Source organism: Cavia porcellus, unplaced genomic scaffold (genome assembly GCF_034190915.1).
Source record: "Cavia porcellus strain 051 isolate PalLab524CR breed Dunkin Hartley unplaced genomic scaffold, mCavPor4.1 scaffold_16, whole genome shotgun sequence".
NCBI lineage: Eukaryota > Metazoa > Chordata > Mammalia > Rodentia > Caviidae > Cavia > Cavia porcellus.
This window is the reverse complement of record NW_026947499.1, coordinates 31,662,777-31,681,470: the sequence shown is the minus strand read 5'-3', so window position 1 is coordinate 31,681,470 and position 18,694 is coordinate 31,662,777. Positions and strand designations below refer to the sequence as shown.

At 43.1% G+C, this 18,694-nt stretch overlaps 1 protein-coding gene across 3 annotated transcripts in view; it reads right to left on the bottom strand.

Moving 5' to 3' along the window:
- Rab11fip3 (RAB11 family interacting protein 3) overlaps positions 1 to 18,694 on the bottom strand; it is a 96,801-nt gene that overhangs the window by 23,576 nt on the left and 54,531 nt on the right. For all 3 annotated transcript variants that reach the window (XM_003478074.5, XM_005007339.4, XM_063226201.1), the window contains exons 3-4: positions 10,173 to 10,264; positions 2,054 to 2,265 (exon numbers count right to left, since the gene is read on the bottom strand). In XM_003478074.5, the coding sequence (XP_003478122.2) occupies positions 2,054 to 2,265; positions 10,173 to 10,264 (304 nt within the window). The remainder of the gene's footprint in view (positions 1 to 2,053; positions 2,266 to 10,172; positions 10,265 to 18,694) is intronic.

Genomic DNA, 18,694 nt, shown 5'->3' with positions numbered 1-18,694 from the left:
AGAAATCATATATTTCTGAAACATGAAGGTAAAACAATGTTTTTTTAAAGAAAGGCAGAAATAAACATCATAGAACTGTAAAATAGAAGATCTCTTTCTTTTTTTGTTTTGCTAACAGGGATTGCATTCAGGTTCTCAAGTATGTTAGTCAAGTGTTCTACCACTGCACTGTATTCCCAGTCCAAGAATTCTTTTTTTTTCTTTTTGAGACGGGTCCCCTATGCAGTTTAGGCTAGCCTTGAGCTTACTTTTAGCCCAGGCTGGTGTCAAACTTGCAATGATCCACCTGCCTCAGCCTCCCAAGTATTGGGATTACAGGTATATGCCACATCACCTATCAAGATTTCTTTTTTTTTTTTTTGGTCTTTTTCCTTTTTATCAGTACCAGGGATCGAACTTACGACTGCCTGCTTGCAAGGCAGGCGTTTATGCCGCTGAGCTAAAACTCCATCCCCCTATCAAGATTTCTTAAATGGAATACAAAATTTGCTAATTATAAAAGAAAAATGGATAGATAGACTACAGTATAGTAAAATTAAAAACATCTGCTCTTCAAAGACACCACTAGGAAAATAAAACAGAGCTCAGAGAGTAGGCAAAGGTCTCTGTAACACACACCCACTAAAGAACTCACATCTGAAATATGAAGACTACTACAAACCAGCAGAAAAAAAAAAAAAAAAACAACACAGTAGAGCAGGGGCAGGACACACCCTGCCATGACTTGCTTTTGCAGACAGTTGTTCTAGGGCAAGTATCCAGGCCCCCTTGCTAACATGTGGTCTGTGGCTGCTTCTGTATCTCAACAGCAGAGCTGAGCAGCTATCACAGAGAGCATATGGCCTAAAATTGTCTGGCATTTTACAGAAAGCTGCAGACCTCCAGGAAAAAAAAGAAAGAAACAAAGAAACAAACAAGACAACCAGATACTTCACAGAAGTGCAGCACTCAGGAAAAAGTGCTCCGCCTTCAGGCATTTATGAAATACCAGCAAGAACTACACTGCAGCAGAGCTGAATTTCCAGAGGCAGAGCATGAGCCAGCAGGAAGAACAGGGACCCCACATGGCTAGCAGGGGTGAATCCACTCTAATCCCTTTGCAGATGTCTGTAACTGCAAGAACAGCAGGCAATTTAAAGCTGCAGGAACATGCTCCCAGTGATCCACTATCCTATTCCCAGAGACAAGGTACCAGAACACCTAGATGTTTATAGCAGTTACGTTCTCAAAACTAAAAACAGTAAGATATTTAAAATGTCCTTTGACATTATAATAAATTAAAAATTTATAGCATATTAATACAGTAGGATACTATAATAACAATAATAAATGATATACAACTAAGCTCAAAAACAGGAACAAATCTCATAGTCACAGCACCAAGTGAAAGAAGTCAGGTGCTAAACGGAAACTTCTGTGTGCCTGCAGTCATGTAAAATGGGAAACTAAGCAGAGGCTTGCTGCCCTGGGAACCTCATGCTTGGGAAGCCCCAAAGGCACCTTGGTGCAGGTGTGATTTTCTTGGCCTGTGGTCAGGCACATTGTGCTCAGTGTGAAAAACCAGCAAGCTATGCATTTGTGTCATGAGCACTTAGATAGTTGTAAATGTGTTATACATGCTGGAGAGAAAATAAAAAATCATGAGAGACAAATTGAACAGAAATAAAAGAAGGAAAACAAAAACACTTCTAAGCATGCTAAGCATAGTAGCTTCCTGGGCAGCTTGGGGTGAGACTGAGCATGACCCTCTTCCACTCATCACTTTGGCAAGCTCCCTGCAAGTCTTCAACACCAGGGCCAAAGCCATCCTAGGAGGGGGACTAAACACTTGGTCTGGACAGGGTGCCGTAAAGACATTTGTTGTGTCCTCTAGTCCTGGCTTTAAGATCTGTGCTGACAAAATTCAGATAAAGTCTGCCTCATCTTATGTAACATAACCAGGGTATCCATCATAAGGAGGAACACTTCCTGGTGGGGAAAACAGCAAGCAGTCTTACTCCATGAGATGACTCTACATTGTAATCCAACACAGCAGGGCTTACTACGTACAGACCTGCCCGGAAGCAGCAGCAGTGCACCTTGGTCAGGCTCCTCCATGGTGTCCAGGCACTCAGAGGGCACAGCGGAGCCCCCTGCACTGTCGGCATCCCCCTCAGGATGCAGTTCAGGGTGCACCAGGGTGCTGGTGTCCTCATCAGTGAAGGTCTCACACTCACTGTAGGTGCTCTCGGAGCCCATATATGCACTGTCTGTCACCTCAGTGGCCTGGGGGAAAGAACCAACAGTTAGCTGGGGCAGCCATGGAGACCATACTATGGAGGTGATAAGGCAACAAGTCTCAGCCACATCTCCAAACAGAGATGTTCTCTCATAAAACAGGATTCATGGGGTTTTTTTGATTGTCTATATTGTGAGTGCTGGGAATCACACCCAGGGCCTCCCATATGCTAGTGCTCTACCACTGAGCAACATCACTAGTTCAACAATAGTTTTGTTGTTTGAGACCAGGTCTTGGTATGTAGCCAAGGCTACCCTCGAACTCATAGTAATCCTCTTGCTTCACTCTCTTGAGTGCTGGGATTACAAGTATGTGCCACACCTGGCCCAACTATAGTTTTTAAAATGAAAAACAGGCACATGTCCAAGAATAGACAGAAATATTTGGAGTCATTTTAAAAGTGAGTTAAATAAATCTACTTAAAGGATATACAAAGTACCCCAACATCACAGATACCAGTAAAGCTACTCCTGTGGCTTCTAGCATGGGAACTATTCATATCCACAAAAATTATCATCCAATAGTGCACCATCTACCTTTTTAAATTAAAAAGTCACCATTAACAGTCGTTTGTACCTTCAGAACATTACTTTGAAATTCAAAGTCAAATTTAACCTCAAAATACTCATTAATCAGGCAGGCATGATGGTGCATGCCTGTAATCCTGGTATTTGGGAGACTGAGGCAAAAGGATCACCATGAGTTTGAAACAGCCTGGACCATATAGTGCATACAAGGCTCACCTGAACTACACAGTAAGATTGTGTCTCAAAATAAATTTTTTTTCATTAGCTAACTCTGTTGATTAGTTAAATGTTTACCTGTCCAATCTATTTTTACTTTTATGTACCTAGCCTCTACCACTGGCATGGCATATTGTGGACAATAACATTCATAGACTGAATAAACATAAAACTAAAGAATCATTAGACTAGATATTTTCAATTTATTTAGCTTTCATTGAAATGAATTTTCAGGTTAGACATAGCCCCATTTCATGCTGAGAGGTCTGAGGTTAATAATTTGCAAACAAACAAGATTTCAGAAAAGTTGCTGTTGTAGCAGGAAAATATGCCCTTGATACTGTGGATCTGGAACCACTATGAGTGTGAAGAACAGGTGGCTGCCCAGAGAACTCTGCAGGGTGCATCTGAGGCTCATCTGAGGAGACTTGGGCCTGGGCTGTGTGCTGGATGGGAGGTCCTACCTTCATCCTTGCCTACTACTGAAAGTGCATGACCTCAGACACATGACTGAACCCTGGAGCCTCTTCTGTAAACTGGCTATAGATAATAATCTCACCAGGCAGCCACCTCAAGACATTGAGATAACACAATCAGGTGTTTTGCAAAGTATTAAAAATGAGATTGTATTGAGTTCAAGGTTTTGGTGAAAAAAAAAAAATGAGATTGTAGGTTATTCCCTCTCTGGAGATAGAAACCTCGCCACTGTTATAAAGCCAGAGTAAGACAGAGAATGAGCCATGTACTCACTGCAGGTGTCTGGCTGGTTATCACATTTCTGAAGGACAATCCAATCCTCCCCTAGAGTTTAAGGAGGTAATTCAAAAAACTAATTCATAGACAGCATCTACTTCAAAATCCCAAACCAGAAAGTCATCAAGATGACAGATCTAGTCAGCACCAGGAATAACTCTCCAAAGTAAGGTCAACCAGGACCACACCTCACACTTTCACCCCACCCCACCACCCTGAGCAAGGCCAACTTGGTACAAACTGTTAACTTTAGATGAGGAAAAGCTATTAATCACCATGACAGAACTGTAAATTTACTGGAGATGTATAATAGCAGATCACAATTATAAACTCACACATAGAGTACCAGGGAAATTTTACACAGTCTTCTTCTTCTTCTTTTTCCTTTTTTTTTATCAGTACCAGGGGTCGAACTCACAACCGCCTGCTTGCAAGGCAGGTGCTTATGCTGCTGAACTAAATCCCCAGCCCCATTTCCACAGTCTTCTAAGAAGCTTGATTATTAACAACAAAGGCCAGATCATACTCTTCAGTATTTAGCCAAAAACTTCTAAGAACATTACTCCTGGTCACAAGGATGGCCCCACCATCCTTGTTAGACCTACAATCAAACACTCAGTGCGTAACAAGGAAAGTGGGAACCCTTACCACCAGGGTGGAGGAAATTCCAACACTGACCCTGAAGACCAAGGCAGCACTGCTTTCCCAAGGACCAAGGGAGAGTTTCCTGTAAGCAAGAGCTCGATCTTTGAGGGAGGCTTACAGAAGAACTTTTTTTCTTGCCTGTTTTGGTGGCACTGGTGAAGACTGGGGTATGTGGGCCCCAAGCACAGTAGGCAAGTGCTTTCTAACTGAGCTGCATTCCCCAGCTTGAGGCAGGCTTTTAAGAGTCTATTGTGCTCTGATGGACACCAAGGCTCCTCCTGGGCCATGTGGATCCTGAGTTCCCAAGGGGCAGCCCAAGTGTTTTAACAACAAACCAATGCTTTCTTTCTCTCAAATGCAGTTCAAAGAGAAACTGCAAGTTTCTCAGGAAGGAAAGGAGGTCTAATGCTCATTTCACAGAGCTCTTGTCCTGCCCACATAGGCAGAGGTGTAGAATTGTAGTCCAGCCCTCCCCAGGGCCTAGACAAGATGGCTCATGGAATAATTACTGATGCTGAATGGTGGGGCAAATGCACAACTTTGGGTCTCCATGCTCCCTGTGAGGAGTGGGGTGCTCTCTCAACTCTAGCACTCACACGTGCCATCACAGCAGCCGTTTATCCCCTACCTAACTCTCCCTCCCCAATCCTCATTTCTAAAATGAGGAATCCCACCAGGTGTGATGGTGCACCTCTGCAATCCAAGTACTCAGGAAGCTAAGGCAGAAGGATCATCATGAGTTCCACGCCAGCCTGGGCTAAGCAGGGAGTTCAAGGTCAGCCTGAGCTATACAGTACAACCTTGTCACCAAAAAATAATTAGTCCACTAGAAATACATCTTTTATTTTGTTTTGTTTTTGAGACAATGTCTCATTGTGTAGTTCAGGCTGGTGTAGGATTTGTTTATATAGCCTAGGCTGGCCTTGAACTCACAGCAAACCACCTGCCTCATCCTTGAGTACTGGGATTACAGGGGTGCACACCATGCCCAGCCAAGAAACACCTTTTAAAATCATGACCTGTCAATATTTTAAATCTTTTAAGACTTGATGTAATGGAATTATCCAAACACACATGTTTTAAGCACATGTTTTATCAAATCAGGATGTTATATATATTGTATCACTTCATAAAATATATACTTATGATGAGAAACTGGTTCTATTTCATATTTGATTCTATTACATTTTCCTTAATGTTACTCTAAAATCTATGTATTTCTATTGAAAATAATTTAATCTCCAGACACAATAATTATCTTGTATTTGGCTCAGTGGCACAAGCACTTGCCTGGCAAGCACAAGGTCCTAAGTTTGAGTCCCAGGTCTAAAAAAAAAAGATATAATTAAATATTCTCTGGAAGACACTTAAGATTTTTAAAAATAATACCCAAAATTGGCTACAAGTAGTAACAAATAATTTGAAATGTTAGGTGTCTTTTTCGTTTTTATCGATACCAGGGATCGAACTCACAACCACACACTTGCAAGGCAGGCGCTTATGCCGCTGAGCTAAATCCCCAGCCCCCAAATAAATAAATAAATAAATTTTAAAAAATGATTCAAATGAGAAATAAGTGGGAAGAATCATTCCTGAACCCCAATGTAAATTAGAGGAGGTGAGCTTTTATTAAAACGTAGATTAGAAGGGCCAGGGATTTAGCTTAGCTGCATAAGTGCTTGCCTGGCAAGTGCAAGGTTGTGAGTTCAATCCCCAGTACCAGAAAACAAACAAACAAAAAACCAAAAAAACAGATTAGAGTTCTTGAACTATAAAATAAGCTCTCAATGACTTGTAAATATTCTACATTCTATATTCCTATAATTTCTGTTTGGTGATTTAAATGCTTCCATTAACAGTAGAAAGAACATGGCATTAGGAATTAGGACACCAAGTTCTAGAGTCCCATTTCTGCTATTTACTGGCTGTATGTTTTTAGACAATAACTTCCTGAGTCTCTTGTCAGTTAAGGCATGAAGAAGTGATCTTTATGGTCCCTTGGTGACTGTGCCAGGGTTTTTTTTTTTTAGACTGAGAATTGAATCCAAGGCCTTTGCACCAAACTACATTCTAGGTCCCTCCTCGCTACCCCCACCCGCCTTTTTTTTTTTTTTTTCTCTATTTGAGCCAGAGTCTCACTACGTATTTCAGGTTGGCCTTGAGCTCACTTTGGAGCCCAGGCTGGTCTCAAACTTCCAACAATCCTCCCACCTCAGGCTCCCCAATGCTGGGATTATAGGTCTGTGCCACCGTGCCCAGCTCCAGGGTCTTTGTCTAATTTTTATTTTTCACAGGTTGCCTCCTCCTGCTTAAATTACTTATTCTGAAAGTAAAGTCCCAATAACTTGCCCAGCTTGGGCTTGAATTTGTGATCCTCTTGCCTCAGACTCACAAAATGCTAGGATTATAAGGCTGTGCCTCCACACCAGGCTAGATTCTACTATACTTTTTTTTTTTTTGTCTTTTTCATTTTTATCAGTACCAGGGATCGAACTCACAACTGCCTGCTTGCAAGGCAGGTGCTTATGCCGCTGAGCTAAACCCCCAGCCCCTGATTCTACTATTCTTAAATATCTGCTATGTATTTGGCCTGACAAATCAGACTAATAGCACCACAAGGTTTCTACTGCATTGTCTCCTGGGCCTAGTATTAAACCTTTGTAATTGCTTGGGTGTAGTTCAGAAGTAGCGCACTTACCTAGTATACAAACACACACAAGTTTTAGAAAAAGTTAATGATAAGGGAAAGAAATTTTAATTTTGTATGTATGACCTTGGTGGTAATAAAGAATGTCAGGAAATATGGAAGTTGTTAAAAGCAATCAAGAAGGCTGGAAGTGTAGCGCAGTGGTAGAGTACCTTGTCTAGCATCTCAGGCACTGGATTCAACCCCCAAAACTGCAAACAAATGCAATCAATATGTAAAACAGATCATACTCCTCTTTCTACTCTTGGAATGCCTGAACTTTCCAACAAGAGACTAAAACAGGTTGGAGATACATGAACCACCAGCTTCTGAAAACTTTACCAATCATCAAAGTTAAAATGAACTCATAAGAAAATCAACATGTATCTTAGAAAACATCACAGTAGGTTAAGGTTATATGCACCAATTAACACAGAATACCAAGTGGGTCCAACACTGCCCAGTAGCACCCACTGTCCACTGTCCAGGTCAGGGTGTCTTTTTTTCTTTTGTTTTTTTTCTTAATTTATAAACGGGAGGTTGGGGATTTAGCTCAATGGCACAAGGGCCTGCCTGGAAAGTGCTAGGTTATGAGTTCAATTTCCTGGTACCAAAAAAAAAAAAAAAAAAAAAAAAAAAAAAAAAAAAAATCTATAGACCAGGAATTGAACTCATGGCCTTTGCACTAAGCTACATCCCCAACCCTTTAAAAAATTTTTTTATATTGAAATATGGTCTCAATAAATTGTCCAGGCCATGCATAGTAGCACACCCCTATAATCACAGCACTCAGAAGGCCGAGACAGAAAAAAGAATTACAGTGAGTTTGAGGCCAGCCTGGGCTACACAGTGAGTTCAAAGCCAGCCTAAACTACACAGCAAGACCCTGACTCTGGGGAAAAAAACCAAAAACCAAAAAAAAACAGGTTGTTTAGGCTGGGCTCAAATTTAGGATCTTCCTGCCTCAGGTTCACAAGTGCTGGGGTTACACCATATGCCACTATGCCAAGGTCATTTTTCTTAAACCAAGTTTTGTGCATAGTGCACACTAGCGTCTCTTCTTACCCTCAGTGCTCCTTGGGGGTCTCACGGGCTTGGCTCTGCACACCAGCTCCAGGATGGCTCACTGCTGGAAACGGACAGCCCATTCTATCTCCATTCAAAACAAGTCACTGGCTTCTTTTAACTGACCTCCCCATTTGCTAGTTGTACTGGGGTTTCTACAAAACTGTGGCCCACCAGAGAGGACCTCAGCCTTAGAGAAAGTTTAACCTGCTCATAGACACGCTCTATTACACCTCCCACTGAAGCTGGTCAGGGAAAGAGTAGCAAAGTTCAGTAAATGTCCTTGATAGTTTAACAAACAAGGCTCAAAACAGAGTGGCTTTTGTTTTATATTTTGTAATTTTCTGATAACAGTTTGTACAAGATACATTTCCTATCATTTCTCTCAGTCCAGCACTAGAGGAAGGATGCACAGAGCAAGTCCATGTTGCTTTGGCTCTGGCCTGCTCTTTGTAGCCTCCCCACTGCTCTCCAGAGCTGCAGATAAAGCGCTCTGACCTACATACTTATCCTTTCCCCTCCTCTCAGATTCTTAGGAGCTTTCTTCCCATGACCATTCCTGTGAAAGCCTGTAGTAAACCTTAAACCAGCCCCCAGCTCTTCCCCTCCATCAGGCTGCAGATTGAGACGTATCAATCAGCAACCTTCACCTGTGACAATATAAGCTCAAGGAGTCCTTAGAGTGGCAGGAGTCTGGACACCCGCTGCAGGAAGCTGCAGCTCATCAGTAATTAAGGTTCATATGTGCATGATCGATCCCCAGTACTGGTAAAAAGAAAAAAAAGTGTAAAACGCAGCACTCCTGCGCCATCAGCCATAGCCCACTCCCTGGCAGTTAGAGGTGCTCATAAACATGAGAACTGAGTGGAAGAACTCTCTGAAGTATCTGTTTCATTTTCTGTAAACTTCAAACTTCTCTAAAACATAAGATATGTTAATTTTTAAAACGTAAGTAACAAACATTTAGAAAAGGTTTCTTCCACTTTAAAAAAAAGCCAGAATTTGAAAACCTGGGGAGCATTCAGGCCCTACACTCTAATACTTATCAGTTACAGACAGGATGAACAAGCCAGGTAGAACCCAACTGGGGATGCAAGGCAGGACTCTGGCCCTCTTTGTTCTTGGAGACAAAGCTGGGAGGGATCTTTTTGGACCAAAGTGACAGGCAGCCAGGAAATGAGTCTGGCTACTTGAGGATGACAAACAGCTAGGACAGCTTCCCACAGCAGGGACAAGAGGTACAAAGGTCAGCCACAGCAATCCTGGGCCCCCCCGCACTGGACTTCAGAAGCTTCTGGGACACTACTAGATATAACCTTCATGTGACCAAAGAGCCAAGGCTCAGAGGATTGAAGTAAGGAACTTAGGGTCCCTGGTTTTTGGCCCATACCTTCAGGTGGAACAGAAGGCTGAGAGCAGCTGGCCTCTTGAGTACCTAAGACTATAATCTCCACATCTCATAAAGAAAACAATCCAGATCCAGCCACATGGCTCCCAGGCCCTGGACGTCTAGTCTGCTGGGTATGGTGAATGGCCAGTTTTCTCGGCTATGACTTTCTGCTCAGCTATAGTGACAAAAGACTTTCAAAGATGTCACATCATCATGACAACCCTGGCTGCACCTGGGAGCCACAGATGGAGTATGGAGGGGCAAGAATTAATCAGATATCGCCCAATACAGAAAACCATTTGTGGTTCCATAAAAGGAAACCTCAAAAGCCTTCTCCTTTGCCCTTCCCTGGGAGGTAACAAAAATACCACCTAGAGCCCCATCACCTACCTGTGCTCTGCTCTATGACAGGCCCCCAGAGAGGACTCCCGCACACACCCCCTGTCCCTGGGAACCGCATGTGAAACAGACATTTATTGATCTCCTACCACAGCTAAGAATATGCAAAGACACCTAACTGGCCCCCTTCTCTTTACACCATCTCCGAAAAAAAGAGACTCTAGAAGCAAGATGTATGGCACACAGAGGAAGACGGGGAGCAACCAGACTTGCCTCATAGGTGACAAAATCATCAAACTCATCAGCACAAGTGGGAGGGTCTTCATCCTGGGCAGGTGGCATGCTATACAACTGGCCATCGGGATCTGTAAAGAGAAGACCAACACTCAGCAGGCCATCCAAGGACGTAGAAGGTAAGGGTGCAGGTACATGCCAGGCTCTCAGGAAAGACACCAAACATTAATGTGGGAGGCCTGGGGGTCACTGCAAGCAGGGAGAGAGAAATGCATTCAGTCAAGTGTGAGAAATACAGGCTAAAGTGCCCAGCAAGGTAAGGTACAAAAGCTACACCACAGAATGCTAAGGAGATTGTGTCTGGTAGAATGACTTGATTTTTATTTCTTAAAAGAACCATATAAAGCTGGGTATGGTAGCAGATGCCTGTGTTCCCAGAACTTGGGATGCTGAAGCAGAAGGATCACCAGGAGTTCAAGGTTAGCCTGGACTGCATAGTGAGTTCAAGACCTCCCCATCAGTGAGGCCTTGTTTAAAAACAAAGCAAAACAAAGCAAAAACAAACAAAAATTCCATACAGTACTGTGAAAGAAAAAGAGCAAAATACAAAGTTCTGTAAAAATTGCCAGCTTGTAAGAACTGCCAGCTACCAATCCAGACTCAACTGATAAGACCACTCATACTCAGGGGGTATGGAAACAATGAAATACAGAAATACCTTCCCCTGGCACCAAACTCAGAAGTAGTCTTTATTGTTTTCTTTTTTGATTAACCATGTCATACACAAATGTTTTCTTTTAAAGTAGACCTTTATGGTTCTGGTTTTGTTTTGTTTTTTGTTTTTTTGGTACCGGGGATTGAACTCATGACCTTGCACTTGTCAGACAGGCACTTACGTCACTGAGCTAAATCCCTAGCCCCATGTTTTCTTTTATATCAAGACAAAATTGAAGAGAAATACTATCTCTTTATGGTAAACAGCCAAATTCTGATGTCAGAGGAAAACACACTGTTTCTGGAATACACTGACCCTCTTACCTCTGCCCATCTACTGTGAGAAAAATCACTGACCTTTGCTGTGTCATACTGTTCAGAAGCAGAAAATAAACAGCAAGGGACATACAAGAGATGCTTGATGTCCTACTACAAATAAAAGTATTACACTTATGTAAAATACATCAGCCACTTGTTCAATATCTGTTAACATTTTTAACGGCCACTTATCTAAGAAGTGGTCTAGAGTCTTTCAGACCAAGTGGAATAGCAATCTTCACCAGACACTCCTGGAAAAGTACTTTGAAATAGTCACCAAGAGCTGCCTCTAAGCTGGGCATGGTGGCTCATACCCATAATCCCAGCACCTGGGAGGCTGAGGCAGGAGGATCATTGCGAGTTTGAGACTAGCCTGTGCTACACAGTGAGCAAGGCCAGCCTGAACTGCATAGTGAGACCCTGCCTCAAAAAAAAAAAAAAAAGAGCTGCCTCTAGCGGGGCCAAAGGAGGCCTAGAGCACATTCCTGTGTGATCTACACTGTTGGGAGCCGTGGCACTGTCAAGTCATCAGACGCGGTGATTGCGAGGCCTGTGGGAAAGTACAAAAGCCTGAGCTAGATTACCCCTCTCATCGAGCCCGCCTGTGTGGCACCTGTTTCTTATCACCCCACTAAGTTCCCGCCTCACAGGGTAGTCTGCCTAGCTATTAATCCTATATATAGCCAGTACCTCCACCTTCGGGAGAGAGACTGAAGCACGCAAGGAGCCGCGGGGAGCGGACCGGTAGAGGCTTCGGGAGAGACTGAAGCACGCAAGGAGCCGCGGGGAGCGGACCGGTAGAGGCTTCGGGGCAGACTGTATAAGGAGAAAATAAAAGAAAAGCCTGACCACCGCCAGACCTTGTCGTGTGTCTTTCCTGCCGGCCGGGAGCGACATCGACACTACACCATCTGGGGAAAGCCCTATCCTACTGCCACACTCCAGCAGTTTCAGAGGGTTGGGTAACGAGAGCTGGGTAACTGGTGAAGAGAGGACAAGTGTCCCAGAAACCCTCACCAGAGAGCAGACAGGACACACAGCTGCTCCATTAAGTTTCTGGTTTCTCCAGAATATTTTACAGAATTTTATATAGAATATTTTATATAATTTTATATAGAATAATAGCTGATAATTATGCAACCTCAAACACTGATACTCATGGTAACTCAATATGGCTCTCCTTTTATGTCTTTTTTTTGGTCTTTTTGAGACAGGGTTTCACTATGCAGTTCCGACTAGCCTTGAACTCACTTTGCAGCCCAAGCTGGCCTCCAACTCTGTGATCCTCCTGCTTCAGCCTCCCAAGTGCTGGGATTACAGGCATTCACCATCATGCCCAGACTCTCATGTTTTTGAAGAGCTGGCTATAATATTCCCAGGAACATGCTATGTGGTTGATCTGGGTCATGACAGAGAGTAAATGTACATATACAGTCTGGCCTCTTCTGGTCCCTCAAGCAGGCCTGGCCTTCCCCTACCAAGCAAGAACAGTCTCTATACTAGAGGTCCACTTACTAGGTCTAGGTCAACTGCAGCAGAACCATATATACTTCTTTTTTTTTTTTTTTTTTGTATCGGGGATCAAACTTATGGCCTTGCACTTGCCAGGCAGGCACTCACAGCCACTGAGCTAAATCCCTGACCCCATACATACTTTTTTTAATGCAAGGTGAATACTGCCCAAGATATAACTTTAGGACTCTAGAGCATAAGAGGATCTATCATCCCAGAGCAGTCAAACTGGGCACATTCCATAAAAGGCTAAACTATTTCTGGGAGTTAATATGTTAATGAGTTTGCTTGCATTTCTAAAACTGAAACTCAGAACACAAAGCTTTAAGAACACAGCCAAGCCTTTCAGACATGTGGATGTGGCTCAGATTTTGATAGGGTGGGGAAGTGATGTAAGAGTTGCCCTCTGTGATCCAGGGAGAGAGATATGAACAGATCTTCTGTCCTTATAGTCTTGTTGAAAAATAAACGTAAATCTTCTATTAGCTTTTTCTATAAGAATTAAAACAATTTTTAATTAGTGGAAAACTTTAATATGTACTTATCTTATTCTTCCAGAGCATGAGGCAAAGTAATGAATTATTTGTAACAATTCCCTCTCTATCTCATTTTATTCCTGAAATAAGGCCTGTGGCTTTAACGAAAGCCTCCTTGCACTCCCCTGTAAACTGGGTCAATCCAACCTGTCATTTACTATGCTGTTCCTTGATGCAGTGTTAAATACAACAGATGAGGGGCTGGGGATTTAGCTCAGCGGCATAAGTGCCTGCCTTGCAAGCAGACAGTCGTGAGTTTGATTCCCGGTACCGATAAAAAGGAAAAAGACAAAAAAAAAAAAAAAAAATACAACAGATGAGACAGGTTGTCCACATGTGCCATGTCCACATGGCACACAGCAGGTAAGACCTGAAGTGAATTTCAATAAAAATGCAGTTCAAGTAACGATGCTTTTCTTTCTTCTCCTTCTCCTGTTTTGTTTTGTAGTCCTTTTTGGGCTAGGGTTTTGCTCTGCAGTTCAAATTGGCCTTGAACCCACAGAGATCCTCCTGCCTCAGCCTCCTAAATCCTGGGACTACAGATGTGAGCCACCATGCCTAGTTCTCCTTTCTTTTTTTAATTTCTATTAATTTTTTCTTTTTTGCTTCCTTTTTTTAAATGCTATGAAATAACCTCAAAATTATCTGACATGCTTTCCTTTTCACCTTCCCTTCCAAATGAATGTAAATAAAGTCTCCAAACTACTAAACAGAACAGCTAAGTCACTGCTTCCAGCCCCAGTGGCAGCAAGTCTATCACACAGTGGGATACATGCCTCTCACTGACACTTACCAGCTCTTCTTCTCACAGCCCATAAGAGTTCCAAGACATAGGTTGATGAGCCACAGTAATGCTTGGGGGCACACCAAGCAGCATTTTCACAAGCAAGCCTGAGGCTGAGCTGAAATTAGGACTGTTCTCTCACAGAAAAGGCCAAGTCTCCCAAGGCACTCTCAGTCCAGGACACTGCCACCAAACCAGCCTTCTAACCCTGGCTGCCTGACAGCTACCAAATGTGCTAGGCACAGGCCTGACTCAAGATACCGATGCCTGGATGCTACCTCCCTGCTCAGTCCTGCTTCCCCTTCCCCCATCTCCAGACTTATCATCTGCAGCCAATACCCAAGGGCAGGTGGTTCTGAACATCTTTTGTGTCCTCAGAACCCAGAGAGTCCAGCTCAACGGCAATCATGTAGCCTCCATATATCCATGTCCATCGTCCTCATAGGTCTTGGCTGTGCTCAGCCATCTCTACCCTACGTGATTTCAGTTCTCTTATTGCAGCCTCCCTTGGTCAACCTGATCAGGACCCCAATAGAAAAGTCCACCCCAACCAAGTTGGGTTCCCCCTCAAAGGCCCAGGGTCTGTTCCACATAGGTTAAACTCAAGGGAGTGGACCATGTATCTTAAGACATACTCCAGTGTGTCAGGCTGAAATCCAGAGGATGCTTCTATTTAACCTTGCTATTAAGGAAACAGCACCACTTCCTAGAGTATCAAGACTAACTCAAGGATGAATAGGAAAGTTTTTGTTTGTAATTAAATCAAAACGGTAATATTATAAAAAGGAAAAATAATGTGGTTAAAAACAACTCCCATGGGGTTTAAGTGCAGTGAAGGGTGCTGGTGCCAAGAACCTTTGTCAGATGTCCTATATCAGGAGCTCAGAGCAGCACACAGTTGCTTCTTTTCAGTTCTAGAGATGCACAATGCACCCTCACCCTGCTGTCATGCAGGGCACAGCTGCAGTACCTTACCAACAGAACACATCCCTGAGAGGAAAAGCAGAGTGCAAGTGCAGAAGGATGACAGGGCTGGATGTAGCAAGCAGGCTTTGTCCATTCAGAGCAAAGCCATGAGATGGTTTGTTATAGAAGGAGGCAAGGAGGAGAGGAGGCTATGATAAGAAAGAAGATCTCTGGCCAGTTTGTGGGGACCAGAACTCATTTGCCTCTAAAATAGAAGGTCATGAGACCCCTACCAGGATCACCTAGGAAGAACAGAGGGCCACCATAGTGACTGTTAACATAGGCAGAGAGAAGGCCAAAATGGAGAAGGCCCTGTACCTCAGCAGGCCAAGGAAATTGGGGGACTGACCATTCTCAGATGACTGTTCTCTCACACCAGAAACATAAATATCCACATGGTCCTTAAGTCACTAGACTTCAAGTCTCCAGTTCTGGAGACAGGCACAAACCCAGAGTGTACTCCATTTCTTATTAACTGAGGTCCAGTAAAACAGACCAGTATGACAGCAGAAGCATGGACTCTGGGCCAGAACAGGCTTCACAGACTCTCCTGTGCTAACCTCCTTCTTGCCCACATCCACAGCTCCTCAGGTTCACTGTTCCTTCCAGCCTCAACCCTGAAGAAAGATCTGCAGAGTGAGACAGTCAACTATCCAAATGCAAAATTAAAAGGATATGTATTAGAAAGAAGTCAAATTATCATTATCTGCTAATGGCATGATCCTCTAAACAGCAGACCCCAAAAAACTACCATCAAAAGAGTTTTAGGATTAATGACCAAGTCATCCAAAGCCAATGTTTGGTTGTATAAATATTAGGTTGAATTACTATGACTGTAAAAAAAACAGAGCTCACTACTGGTTCAAACAGTATTCTAGAGGCACATTTTCTCCTTCTTCCATGTTTGTTTTCCCTGCACACACTGATTTACCTCCAAGTACCCATGGTCTCCCCATATCGATCATATTTCCACCACAAATGCTCAGGCAGAGTTGTGAAGGGCCTCTCAAAGATCAGTCAGTTCAGAGGACCTGTCACAGCTATACCACCATCAACCTATATTTACACAGGCTCAATCCATTACTTGCGAGTGATGACAAAAGAAACCTATACAACAGACAGACAGAAAATGCCACCACCTTCACTGGGGTCCTCAACATGCTGCCTACAATCAAGGTCAAGCAGGAACGAATGAGTCTGGAGATGGTGCACATAAGAACCCTGAGTTTGACAGAGAGAGAATCAATATCCTTTCAAATATGCAGGTCATAAAAGAAATAAAAGATAGGTAAAATAGAAACAGGGAAATCATAACTAAAAATTCTATTTTTAAGAAGTTAACAACTTTCAGGACTCGGCTGAAGTTATCAAAAGCCATAAATTGGCTTAATTATGAAAGTACAAAACAGGAGCCTGATGCTAAAACAAAGACAACTTATGTCAATATTTCTTTGGTTAAATTTACACTTCTTCCAGACCGGGCCCATCACGAAAAGGCCACAAATTAGCATAATTAAGGAAGTAAACAAATTGGGCATGGTGGTACACATCTGTAATTCTAGCACTTGGGAGGCTGAAGCAGCAGGATCATTGCAAATTTGAGACCAGCCTAGGTTACAAAGGGAACTCAAGGTCAGCCTGAAAAGGATAGTGAGACCTTGTCTCAAAAAGCCAAAAGAAAAAGAAAAGAAAAAAGAAGAAAAGAGAAGAAAGAGAAGAGAAGAGAAAGTAAACAGTCTGAGCATGGTGGTACATGCCTGTAGCCCTGGGACGGTGAGGCAGGAGGATCACAAGTATGACCTCAGTTTGGGTAGTTTAGAGACCTAATCTCAAAATTAAAAATTTAAGAAATGTTTTGGATGTAGCTCAATTCAAAGACCCTTTGTTCAATATTCAGTACAAAAAATAAAAACAAAACTAAAAAAGTATTACAAACAATTAGGTCTGAAATTAACTACAAGATTTTAAAATACTTTTAAAAATTAAGATGGTTTTTGAGGCGGGTGTGGTGGCTCAGGCCTGTAATCCCAGCACTCAGGAGGTTGAGGCAGGAGGATCCTTGCGAATTCGAGACAAGCCTGGGCTACAAAGTGAGCTCAAGGACAGCCTGAACTGCATAGAGAGACTCTGCCTCAAAAAGACGGAAAAATAAAAAAAAAATTAAGATGGCTTTCTGACATCTGGTGGGTGAAAGAAGAAATCACAATGGGGTTTTGGGTTTTTTTGGTACTGGGGAATCAAACTCATGACCTTGCCCCTACCAGGCAGGCACTTAAGCCACTGAGCTAAATCTCCATCCCTCACAATGGGTTTTGAAACTTAGAAAGAAAAGCCCACACCAAAAAGTTCCCTGAGATTAAAAGGTGGATGTTGCTAGAGGGTAGGTTATCCTCAAGGGCCATGGGCCCGTCATGAGGGCCTCACACATCCCTCCCAGCAAGCCAGCAAGAAAAGTCAAAATTTTCAGTTGCTACAAAACTCTCTGAGGTTTAAATCATTTTTTAATTGCACACCAACCCTCAAAACACTACTCAAGGATTACAACTTACAGACCAGGCTGACCAAGACAGGCAGGCTCAGCCTGCTGACACTTAATTTGGGAACTCCATGGTCATCCTAGCTCAGTGATGCCAAACTTTTAAGATCTTTCAATACAAACAAACACTCACTGCAGCATGTGTGCCATAGGTTCACCACTGCTGGTTAGTTGTTTTCAAACTTGTCCCCGCATAGGCATATAGGAGCCAAAGGAGCTACTTGTCTACTTGGCAGTCTCCTCTGGGCCCTGCTCACCGGGAAGGTTGTCTTCAGTCTCTCCCTTCCTGACCTACCACCATTATACAGGCCAACTCTTGTTCACCTGGACCAGGCGGCCCTCACCCAGTAATTATCCCTTACCATCCTTGGAGACAGCATGCACATTTCATCTGTGCCCTACCTGCTACTCTAACCACACTATCTACTCATCCTCTCACCATTGCCCACTGTCCCCACTCTGATGATATGTCACCACGGAGTCCCCAGAATTGAGCTGGTGTCCACAATCACTTTATGAGATTCCCCAGGGCCATCTGAACACTTGATGATTTAGGAAACCCAGTCCTTAAATGACATTGCTGAGCAATGATCTGGGGAAAGGACAGATTACAGCTGCTGAGAAGACCTGAGGTACAAAGGTTTCTCTAGACACAATCATACCTAAAGGCTATGAACCTCTCCTGGCCTGTATCTGATATATCCCAAGTGCAACAAGAAGGGAGAAAACCTGTGACTCTATTATTGTCAACCTCAAATAACCCAGGAGAAGACAGAAAGATGAGAAGCTACTGCTCTACTCAGAGCTTTGATTGACTGATTTGTACCTGGGATCAAACTCCCAACCTTGTGCTTGTCAGGCAGACACTTATGCCACTGAGCTAAATCCCTGGCCCCAGAGAGCTTTGATTTAAAAAACGATAGTGTATGGGGCAACTGGTGAGTGTAAAATACTCAACTGCTGTGAAGAAACAAAGTTTGCAGTCAGCACATGACCAATCCTAAGCTTCTGTCCAAGGACAGGTGATGTGTTACCCATACACAGTATTATACTCAACTGTTCTTGAAAGCATTATTCTTTTTTTTTTTTGTCTTTTTCGCTTTTATGGGTACCAGGGATCGAACTCACGACCATACAGTTGTAAGGCAGGCGCTTATGCCACTGAGCTAAATCCCCAGCCCCAATTCTTTTTTGT